The sequence below is a fragment of the Drosophila miranda genome (genome assembly GCF_003369915.1).
Source record: "Drosophila miranda strain MSH22 chromosome Y unlocalized genomic scaffold, D.miranda_PacBio2.1 Contig_Y2_pilon, whole genome shotgun sequence".
Taxonomy (NCBI): Eukaryota; Metazoa; Arthropoda; class Insecta; order Diptera; family Drosophilidae; genus Drosophila; species Drosophila miranda.
This window is the reverse complement of record NW_022881614.1, coordinates 2,585,849-2,597,111: the sequence shown is the minus strand read 5'-3', so window position 1 is coordinate 2,597,111 and position 11,263 is coordinate 2,585,849. Positions and strand designations below refer to the sequence as shown.

At 54.2% G+C, this 11,263-nt stretch overlaps 1 protein-coding gene across 1 annotated transcript in view; it reads right to left on the bottom strand.

The window, feature by feature from the left end:
- Positions 1–64: 64 nt before the first annotated feature.
- LOC117192293 overlaps positions 65–11,263 on the bottom strand; it is an 83,575-nt gene continuing 72,376 nt past the window's right edge. The window contains exons 3-9 of the mRNA XM_033396950.1: positions 7,925–9,417; positions 7,546–7,859; positions 6,847–7,432; positions 6,659–6,775; positions 3,454–6,590; positions 3,164–3,393; positions 65–3,087 (exon numbers count right to left, since the gene is read on the bottom strand). Of these exons, the coding sequence (XP_033252841.1) occupies positions 881–3,087; positions 3,164–3,393; positions 3,454–6,590; positions 6,659–6,775; positions 6,847–7,432; positions 7,546–7,859; positions 7,925–9,417 (8,084 nt within the window). The 3' untranslated portion in view covers positions 65–880. The remainder of the gene's footprint in view (positions 3,088–3,163; positions 3,394–3,453; positions 6,591–6,658; positions 6,776–6,846; positions 7,433–7,545; positions 7,860–7,924; positions 9,418–11,263) is intronic.

Below are 11,263 nucleotides of genomic sequence, written 5' to 3'. Positions count from 1 at the left end.
GTATATATACGTTGCTATAGCTCTTGTACAATAATTTTCATTTAAGGAAGAACTGCGTGTTTTGTTTTTTTTGGAAAACATTGTTCTTAAGGTTTTGGTGGGTGGGGAGTGCAGGGGCTTGGGCTGGCTAGGCCTTATAAATTATATATGTATGTACATCTCTCGTTCTCCTCGGCTTCTTCGTGTTATATTTTTGTAGATAGACGGCTCACAGCACTTCAGGGATCTATGAATCTATGGATATATCTTTATCTGTATACATTTACTACTCGTAGATTGAATTTTCCTTTTCCGTACGTGCTTCGTAGGATATACATACACATGCGGGATAGCTTAAAACTAGGGCTAGCGTACATGGTACCTGGGTTGCATACATATACGTACACATACACATATATATACTTTATGGGAGATGAACAGCTTTTCCAATACCCTATAGCTACATATACATATATTCTCATACATATATTTTTTAGATCAGAGTTGATGACGATTCCTTAAACTAGATACTTAAGAGGCAAATCGATCAGTTTCGGGGCTGCCCAGAGGATTGATTGCAGGTTGCAGTGATTTGCAGAAATCAGTTTGGGCTCGTCTGCGCGAGTGGGAAGGGGTAGGTCTCTTAGAAGCTAGTGCTAGAGTAAGTTTTGTGTGCCCAAATGCGATATGCTTAGACATTTGATATGCGCTCGTTGGAGGTTTGGTCATGGCTGCCCCCAACCCCATTGTCGCATCCCAAATCGCAAGGGAACTGTGAACGGATGGCGTTGCTGGCGGTGGCGATGGTCGGCAAGTGGTATCCCTGATACTGCTCTATAGACACCAGTTTGGGCGTCGCTGCTGTCGTGGGCCACACTCAGGTGGGCTGCAGCATGTACTGTCAGTTGCTGGCCGCTGCCGAGGCGACCACGGGAACGCTAACGGCAACGGGTAGGGCCAAAGTAGCATCCTTAGAAGGTCGGGGACGCTTCTCGTTGGCGGTAGTGGTGCTGCCCTCCGGTGGGTTGTCGCTCTCCTCGCCGCCCGTGCTGCTGAAGATGCCGGGCAGACGTCGCTTCAAGTTGTGGCTGAGCCCATTGGCCACGGTCTCATCTTCGGACATGGAGCTCGCACGCTTCGGCGTTTTGCCAGCACTGTCGTTATCCAGCGAGGCAATGGCCGTGGCGATGCCCTCCAAGCCACTAAACCCATCCTCAGAGGCGCTGGCCTGCGAGGCGGGCGTATCCTGGGCCAGCTGCATCATGCCCGAGGGCGTGGTGTAGCCACTCAGCTTGTTGGGGTCCTTTTCCAGAAGCTTGTGGGCGAGCAGCTTCAGGGAGATGAGCGAGTTCTCGCAGTCGCTGGTGTCGATCTCAGTGACACTGATGCCGGCCCGTTCGATCTCCGCGTAGGTGCCGAACGGCAGCTTCTGCAGGCACTCCAGCTTCTGGACGTGCGTCTTCGAGCGCAGATGCTTGGCCAGATGGCCGTGGATGCGGAACGCGATCTTGCAGTCGGTGCACTCGAAGGGTCGCGGATTGGAGGTGGTCGGCACACCAAACGTCGACGTCATCATCACCTTGTTCTTGTGCGCCTCGGAGCGTTCGTGCTTCTGCAGATGGCCCTGGGTACGGAAGGAGATGCCGCAGGGCTCGCACTTGAACTTGCGCTCCATGTAGTGGATGTTCATGTGCAGCGTTAGCTGGTGCTGGCGCTGGAACGTCTTCGAGCAGATCAAGCAGGTGGGTCTTGCATCTCCGGCAGTGGGTGGTGGCGGTGGCACGCCCCTTGGATATGTTGGCACAGCTCCAGGCTGCAGTTCGTTGTTGTTATTGGTATTGTTGTTGTTATTGTTGTTATTGGTATTGTTGTTGTTATTGTTGTTCTTGCTGCTGGCCGTAGCACTTTTGAAACCATCTTCGCCCACGATCACAGTCCGTGTGGGCTGCTGCTGCTGCTGCGAGGATGCTGTGGATAAACCTGCAGCTGCAACTGGAGTTGGAGTTGACGGTGGAGCTGGAGCTGGAGCGGGTGTGGCAGGGGTAGATGCTGCTGCCGAGGCTGGTGCGGATATACCCAGGACGCCGCTAAAGTCTGTTGCATCCGGCTGCTGCACTGCAGCAGGGAGATTCGCATTGTGCGGCGTCTCGCTTGCCGTTTCCTGATCCGACTGTGCTTCACCCTCCTCGCTCTCATCGTTGGCCGTTCCCTTCGCAGCAGGGATGATCGTGGCCGTGGCATTTGATGTCGATGGCAGCGAAACCTCGACCGCCTTCGGGGTCTTCACCTCATGCACCTCGACGCTGGGCACCTCATTGATGGTCATGATGGGCCTGCTCACGGACAGAAGGCTGCTACTGCCGCTGCTGGTGCAGGTGATAGCGCTGGTGCTGCTGCTGGTGGATATGACGGGGGTCGTGGCGGTGGAGCTGGTGCTGGAGAAGAGCGTGCTTAGATAGCTGCGACTGAACTGGCTCTGCTTCATCTTGGCATGCTGCAGGGCGTGCTCCTTGCGGTACGTCTGCATGAGCACATCTTCGCCCTCCGCCGCCTCGTGCTTGGCCTGCTCCTCCTCCTCCTTAATCTCGGCGGAGATGCGCACCTTGTCCGAGACCGAGATGAGGGTCTTCATGAAGCCACTGCCATTGCTGCCAGAGCTCCCGAAGATCACGTCATGCATCTGCTGTGCCTGCGATTTGGGCAGCTCCTGTGCCAGGGCTAGTGCTAGGGAGGGGGAGGGGGAGACGGAGCCGGCGGCGCCAGATGTGCTGGAGCACCGTGGCTTGGTGAGATCCATGGGCGCTCTCTCCACGCTGGCCGAGCCCCGCTTGGGCTTGGACTCCTCGGGATTCGAGTAGTACTGCTCCTGCTTCTGGTAGTCGAACGGCGGCTTTGGCGACGTAAAGGAGCATACCACACCGCGGGGCTTGGGCTGCGATGATCCCGACGAGCCGATGCTGTTGGCCGGACTGCCGGCCGGGGCCGGTGTCTCCTGGATCTGGGGGGGATATGGCGAAACGCTTTGCGGTATGGGCGGTGTCATCGACAGCGACAGCAGGCAGCGAGCGGCCTCGTGTTCCTTCAGCCGCGACTTGGATTCGTCTGTGTCTGCCAAAGGGCCGGAGAGAGGATCAGCGATTAGCGAGATATTCCAGCAAAGAAAACGATTCTGTCGTGCACTTACCGCTGCTTTCGGATTCAATGTCGCTGAAATCATCCGAATCTGATTCGCCATCGGCCATCGAGGAGGTGCGTCCGCCCGCCGAGGTCGACGACTGCTGATCAAAGTCCATGTCCACGTCGAGGAACTCGCCATCGGCGGGCATGGGCCCGGTATTGATGCCCAGCTCGATGCACTTCTTGAAGTGCGTCTTCGACTGCATGTGCTTGGTGAGATTCCCCTTGGTCTTGAAGCTGCTTGGAAGATTCCGTATTTACTTTCTCTGGCGGATTGGGACAAATAGAAAGCCTTACCTAAAGTTGCAGTGGCTACAGGTGAACGGACGCACGTCCGTGTGGGTGCGTATGTGCTTCTTCAGCATCGACGGCTTCTTGCAACGTATGCCGCACTCGGAGCAAACGTATCGACCGCGTCCGCGCCCCCGGATATAGGTGTAGTCCTCGTGCGACTCGTAACCGCCCACCAGGGGCTGTCCCGAGGGACTCACCTCCATCTTCTTGTCCTCGGCCGCCTCCTCACAGGCCTTGGCCGCCACATTCGCCTCGCTGAGCGCTCCCACGGCCACCATCGGCAGTGGAGCGAGCGGATTCTGATGCAGTGCACTGCTGGACATTGTAGAAATGGAGCAGATGGTCTGCTGCGAGCTGACCAATTTGTAGTTCAGCTTCCACGTGCCTGTACCTGAGCCCGCCATCGAGGTGCAGCTCCCGTTGCCGAGCATCTTCTGGCGTGAGTCGTACAGAGCCATCACCTGCTTGAGCTTGAACCCGAGCGGATGCGGCTGGTTCTCCTCGCACACCTGCCACACGCTGTACATCGACAGTTTGTGCATGCCCGCCACATACGACGGCTGCGGGCAGTTCACGGTGCAGTAGAACATCTTGGTGCTGCACTTCAGCCCCAGATAGGTGTAGGCATGGCCGTTGAGGTACAGCTGCACACACGACTTCGACGGACGCGGCGTTTCCGGCGAGATCAGCGGCAGGGTGTTGGCTGTCGGTGTGATTCCATGGTGGCGCTTCGGTGTAAAGGTGCCCGGCTTCAGGGGCAGACTCGTGGGCCGGAGAAACTTTGATTTGGCTGCCGACAGCGTCTCCTCTCCAGACACGGGCGTCCCATTGGGCGTATCCACGGGCAGTGGCGCCAGTGGTGCAGCCTCCTGTGGCGGCTGCTTGGCAGCAATCACATTGTCCAGGTTGAAGTGCCGCACCTCCGGTTCCGATGCCTTGACATTGTCCGCCATCCGCAGAAAGTTGAAGGGCGCCTTCTTGGGCGTCGTCTCCTTGCTGCTGTTCCACTGCAGGGCGTTCCTCTGGGCGGGCGTCGGCGGCCGCCGGCTGAACTCGCTCGGGAGATTCTGAACGCCACCGAAGGGCGACAGCGACTTGAGTGACTCTCCCGCTCCCGCTCCTCCTCCCAGCAGCAGCAGCGGACTCGGCTGCTTTCGATTGGGACTGCGGCCGCGACTGGCGGGCAGCTGCAGCTGCTGCGGTGGAGGCGGCAGAAGGGACATCTGTGTCGTCAGGCTGCCGGGACCCGGAATCCCCGGCACATACGGAATGGGCGTGACGGGTGCTGTTTTATCCCCAACACCGACGCCGCCCCTCATCGGCAAGGTGAGTGGATCGAAGTCAGTTATCGAATTGATGGGCGGAAACTGGAAATGCTGTGCCCCCTGTGCACTTCTGACACCGAGCATGGGGTGGCCAGCACCAAGGCCAGCCGCCAGCAGCTTGCGCTCCTTGCTGGTAGACGACTCTTGATTCTTGGGCGAGACATCCTGGAAGCTCCCTCCGGACAGTAGCGGAGTGCGTATCATCCAGGGACTGTTCTCCAGCTCGGGGCATTCCGAAATGGGTATCATGCTGCCGCCGGAGGAGGTAAGCCTGCGCAGGCGCTCCTCTTTGCTGGACTTCTGCTGTAGCTCCTGGGCCATGGTCATGTTGTGGTTGCAAAAAAAGTTGAACGTTTGAGTGTCGCTTGCGGTCTTCGCACGCTTCGCAGGCTGCGGAGCAGCAGCTGTAGCAGCAGCGTCCATGTCCATTGAGAAATGACGATCCTCGTGCATTTTGGTGATCACCACCGAATCGTGGGTCTTGCGAGGTGCATTCTGCTGGGCAAAATCCACCAGCGGGGTCTTTCCAAGCAACGGACCGGGCGATGGCAGTGGCGCATCCACAAAACGCATCGCCTCCACGGGGACGGAAACGGAAGCCTGAACGGGAACCGGAACCTGAACCTGCACGGGAGCCGATACCGATGCCGTTGGAGCCGTAACTGTCGATGTCCGGGCGGGAGATTGGGCGGCACTGAGGCGACTCAGCACCAGACTGCTCCGCTTCGTCTTCAGCTGCGACCACGCGAGCTTGGCCAGCGACAGCGGGTTCTTCGAGTTGGCCATGTGGCACTTGAGCTCCGGAAGGCTCATCGAGATCGAATTGGAACGAAAGTACTTGGAGCTGGGGGACGAGGCCGGACTCATCAGTGCACTAGCGCTGGCGTCCTGGCAGTAGGTGCTGTTGTGCAGCTTCAGCTCGTCCGCGCTGCGGAACTCGCTGGCGCAGATGGGGCACGAGTAGAAGGCGTCGTCGCCCTCGCCAATGGGCACGGCCAGTCCTCGGGCATTCAGGAGCAGATTCTTTATGATTGAATTGTTTGGCGTTTGGGTGGCACTGGCTGTGGCAGTCTTTGCTGGAGGCACTCCTCCTGCTGTTGCTGCTGCTGCAGCCGTACTCGTCGAGGGCGTAGATGCAGGCATGGGAGTGGCCTCGGGTTTCGGCTGTTGTTGCTTTGGCTTGGCAGAAAGATTCAATGGCATGGCACTGACAGCGACCACTGTCTGCTCCATTTTGGGCACTGGCGTGGCCGGATCCTGGCGATACTGTGGCGTCTGCATGGGCAGTGGCGAGGGGGGCGGTGGCAATTGCTGTTGTTGGAGTTGCTGGTGTTGTTGGTGCTGCTGCTGCTGCTGCTTGGCGGCTGTAGGCATGGCCGGGGCTGGCTTGTAGCTGTAGCTATTCCGTTTAACAACACCATTTGGCGGTTCCAGTTGTGGCAGGGGTTGCTGTTGCTGCTGCTGCACCTGTTGTTGCAGATACATTTGATAGTGCTGCTGGTGTATCTGTTGCTGTTGCTGCTGCTGTTGTTGCTGCTGCTGCTGCTGTTTGTGGACGATGGCCTGGGCCAGATTCACTTTCGTTTCTCGTTCGCTGGCACCGATTCCCATCATCTGAGGATTATTACTGCTGACAACCGCATTGCTGGCATTGACACTGGCATTGGCATTGGCATTCGCATTGGCATTGTTGAAGCTGCGCGAGCGATTTAGCTGCTTCGGGTACTTCTTCTGCAGTAGAATCTCCTTGTTCTCCACAATCGCCTCGTTCTGCGATATCAGCTTCGATATGTGCTCCTGCACCTTTTCCACATTCTGCAAAATAGAATTTCCCACTGGATTAGCCGCACATTTCCCGTGGACCCACAATGCAAAGTACTTACCACTTGCATGCTGCCACTGGCACTGGCAAAGCTGCTCAGGTTGGTGGCTGGCGTGGTGGGGGCAGTTGCTGTCGCTCCTGCTGATGCTGGCGATGCCTGGCTGTTGGCTCGCACCAACTGAAAATCGAGAGGGAGAGAGTTTGAGCTATAGGTTCTCATGCGATTCGATGTTCCCCCATCGCGCTCACCTGTTGGGGAGGAATATTCAGTGGGTGCTGCTGCTGTTGCTGTTGTTGTTGCATCTGTGGCGGAGGAGCCTTCACCAGCGAAGAGTGTTGCTGCTGCTGCTGTTGCTGCTGCTGCTGCAGATGAATATGTTGTTGAATTTGAAGTTGCTGAAGCACCATTGCCTGCTGATGCATGGCCGCTGCCGCATCCTGATTGTAATACGATGGCTGCCCCAGATAGTAGAAGCCTGCTCCCGTTGGCAAGGCCCCGGGATTGGCGGCCAGCATCAGCGACTGCTGGGCGTGTAGCTGCTGCTGCAACTGCAGCTGCATCTTGTGTGAGGTGATGTGATTGTTCAGCTTCATCTGTGTGCTGGGCGACAGTGTGGGACGGGCCAGCGCTGGCTGTTGCTGCTGCTGTTGCATTTGCAACTCCTTGCTGCCACCGGGCGGCACATATAGAGCTGCATTGTGGAACTTCGGTTTGTACGGCTTGTAGTCGATCGACTGGCGGTGCTGGCCCGCGGCCACGGGCATTGGCTGCAGGAGCTGCTGCTGCACGGCCATCAATTTCTGGTGCTGCACGTTGGGTAGGCCTGGAGCTGGTCTGTAAATAGATATTATTAGACCCATTAATATCAAGCAATACACACGGCTATAGGAATAACTATAAGCCCGTACAACTGACTGCAGACGACTCCCAATTCCGGGCGTACATACCCCACAGTTGTCTCCTTTTGATGCTGCATAGCGGGAGCGTGCTGCTGTTCCACTGTTCCTCCACTTGCTACTCCTATGCTGATGGGGGTCTTGTAGTCGAGCGACTGGCGGTGCTGGGCCGTGGCCGAGTGCAGGGTGTCCGCGGTGGCAGGCGGCAGGGTCCCAGCTGCCGGCGAGCCCAGTGGCAGTTGTTGCATGTGATGCGGCAGCGGTGGCTGGTGCTGGATGTAGGCGCTCTTCGATGCCGACAAAGTGGAGGGCGATGGCGTGGGCGAGGCCATGCGCTCGTCGTACGGCGACCCCGAGCGACTGGGCTGCAGAAACAGAGAGAACGAGATTAAGTGGAAATCCTCGATGACTATTCGATGGAAGTGCTTACCAACTCGGAGCTACTGTTGCTCAGGTCTGCATCCTGGTCGGACAGCCCGTCGTCGGCATCCTCGGGCACCTCCAGGCCGCGCACTCGTGCCGCATGCGACCGGGAGCGGCAGTGCTTGTACAGGTTGCTCTTCGTCTTAAAGGCAATGCCGCAGGTGTCGCACGGATACGGACGCTCGTTGGTGTGCGCTCGTATGTGCTTCTCCAGCACCGATGGCTTGGCACAAATCAAATTGCAGTATGGGCACACATATCTGCCAGATTTCTCTACTGCCGCGCCCACTGCTGCTGCTGCTGCTGTTGGCTGCGTCTGTTGCTGATGCTGGGCAAATGTTGCAGGCGTCAGTGTGGCATTGGCCGCATAGTTGCTGCTGTGACTGTGGCTGTTGCTCAACGGTGTTTGGGTTCTGGGCTGGCTCACATTGTTGGCCATCTTCCCGCTGCCGCTCCCACTCCCTCTCTCACTGTGGCTGTGGCTTTTGTGAATGTGGTTGCTGTTGCTGCCCTCCTCATGGCTGATGGCAATGACATGATTGCTATTTACAAAATTGGCACTGAATTCATTCGTCGTCGTCGTCGTCGTCCTCTGCTGCTGCTGCTGTTGCTCTGGCTGGGTCAAATGATGACCATTGGCCACTTCTGGCACCACCACCGGGCCCACTGGCGGCGGCGGCGGTGAAAGTGAGCTATTTGAGGATAGCGATGTGGTGCGACCGGCATCCCCGGCTGCAGTGAGGCTGCCGTTGCCACCGCCAACACCCTCCACTTCTGTGGTGCTTGCCAAGCGCTTGAACTTCTTGTGCAAATAGCGAGAGATATTTGAGCAATCCGCAATGCCGGCAGCAGCAGCAGCCATGCTGCTGGCGGGGGTAATGCTGTTGCTGTTGCTGCTGCTGCTGCTTGTGGCGGCTGCTCGCGGCGACTCCTCCTTGGGGCCGCCGACTGCAGTAGACATTTGCTGTAGCGTCATTTTGCTATCACTTACATTTGTTTTAGCTTCATCTGTATCCCTATTCTTAAACTCGTAATTATTCTCATTAATACTATTATCACTGTGGTGGTGGTGGTGGTTGTTGTTGTTGTTGTTGTTGCTGCTGCTGTTAGTGCCACTGTTAATGCTGTGGTCGTCTCTCAGCTTATCTCGAGTGCTGCTTGTACTGGGTTTGCTGCCTGCAACATCGGCAACTGTTGCTGTGGCTGCGGCTGCTGCCGCTGCTGCTGCTGCTCTGCTAGCTTTACTGTTGGCTGTTGCTGTCTTCTGTGTGGCTGCTGTTGTGGCAGATTCCCGATATGTTTGCTTCTTTGTTGCTGGTGTGGCTGTTGTTGCTGCCGCCGCTGCTGTGGCACGTCGCGTATTGTTGTTCACCTTACTGTTCGTCTTGTACTGTTTGCCCGCCGTCTTGTTGTAGTGCTTGCCCGCCGTTGTGGTGCTTGCATTTTCCATAGTATCATCAAATTTATTGTTAGCCTGCGAGGAATTGGCCGCGGGCTCATCTAAAAAGAGAACAGAGAGAGAGGGAGAGAGAAGAGTGAAATTTGAGTTAGTAAAATCATAATTTAATTCATATACTAATGCTCGTTTTTGGCAAAGCAAATTAATTTCAGTGCAGGAGATCAAACGCGGTCGCGACACTGGAAATGTGGAAACTGGAATCGATTAGCCCCCCACCGGGGGTACTTTTCTGCCATCCCCCGCTATCGCACACATTCACTATCGATTCCAAATGGCATATAATTTCCAAAAATCAATTTTTGTTTTACTTTTCATCAACTTTCTACCACAATCCAAATCAGAAAACCCCCACCGCCACATCAGAAAGCGACTCTGTTAAGGCCCCACCTGTTGCACACACACACACACACACAAGTAGACACGAGCCAGACGACAGGCAACCGAAACGAAACGACACGAAAAACGGTACGAAAATCCAAAAGAAATGACAAGTGAAAATGTAAGGCTTTCGGCTAAAGAATCGCCTAAAAAATTCCATTGATACTGCCCAAGCTCTTCTAAATACAGATACGATCGTACATACATACGTACATACACTAATAAAATGGTTGTGTGTACTTATTAGTTTAATTATCGGTTATCAGGTTATCAGGGTGTGGGGGGGGGGGGGGGGTGCGGGGTAGGTACTGACTCTGACTCAGAGAATCGAAACCCACTCAAAGATCAAGTATATGTGCGTATACCCTTGCAGTTCGGGGAGTTCTTTAGAAAGAAAGTAGTTCTTGGTCAAGTTTTTTCTGCACTTGGAAACACGGGGTATATATATCTCATACGTATCGTCTATCGTAGTAAAATCCCCATTAAGTGTACCATTGGTGTACTGTAGACAAAGCTCAGATTTGGGGTTCCATAAAAGCATAAACAAGAGGAGGGGACAAAGCCTACGCGCCTTAACCACCCGACCAGAAGGCGATAAGCTGTAATCAGCTGCAGAAACCCCAGTAATTATGGGGCAGAATACTCATACGCCGGGCATACCCTGTGGGAGGGTCGCTTGGCTTCATGTCATCGCAAAGAATAGAATACATAGTTTCTCATCTCCCATATTACTTTGTATTTACTTCAGTCGCACAGTCCTAATCCATTTGCTACAGCGGCAGAAAATAAATGAAAACTTATATCTAAATGGCATTTTGTTATCACGAATTTTTGTTTAACATTTACTGGCATTGCTGTTGATAGTTTATTTTATATATGTACGTGTGTGCCTGTGTATCTGTTGAAGGCGTGAAGTGTTGCTCGGGTTATTCAGTTTTATATGCACCCTGCAGTACCAGCAGTGAGCGGTGACGAATGTCATCTACAATGTCATCGAGGCATGATGCAATTATACAAGGTGGTCTCGTCGGGAGCCGAAGTTCGTTCGTGTTGTCCCTTATCGTCAGGGCATGCTTGCTTGTTGATGATGAAGGTTGTTCACGGACGAATTTTTTGATATATTCTTAACCCTTATGTCCCGACAACAACAAAATTATAAAAAGCATATAAAAAAAATACCACAGAATTAGAAGTAATCTTTATATATTATGTAAAAGAACATTTTAATATAACTAAAAATGTTGAAAAAAAATTATTAATGGCTGCATAAAATTTAAATATTAAAATATCAGTAAAATCATTTTATTTTAAAATTTTAAAACCCACGGGCCTGTTAAGGGTTAATCAACATCAACATTTACCGTCTCACTCACACTCACTATACTATGTGCCCTTCACTCGCACTTATTGCTAGCATACGTTAAGGGACTAACTTTTGCCGACGAGACCACCTTGTATAATTGCATCATGGGCTGGGCCAAGAAAAATTATTAATGGCTGCATAAAATT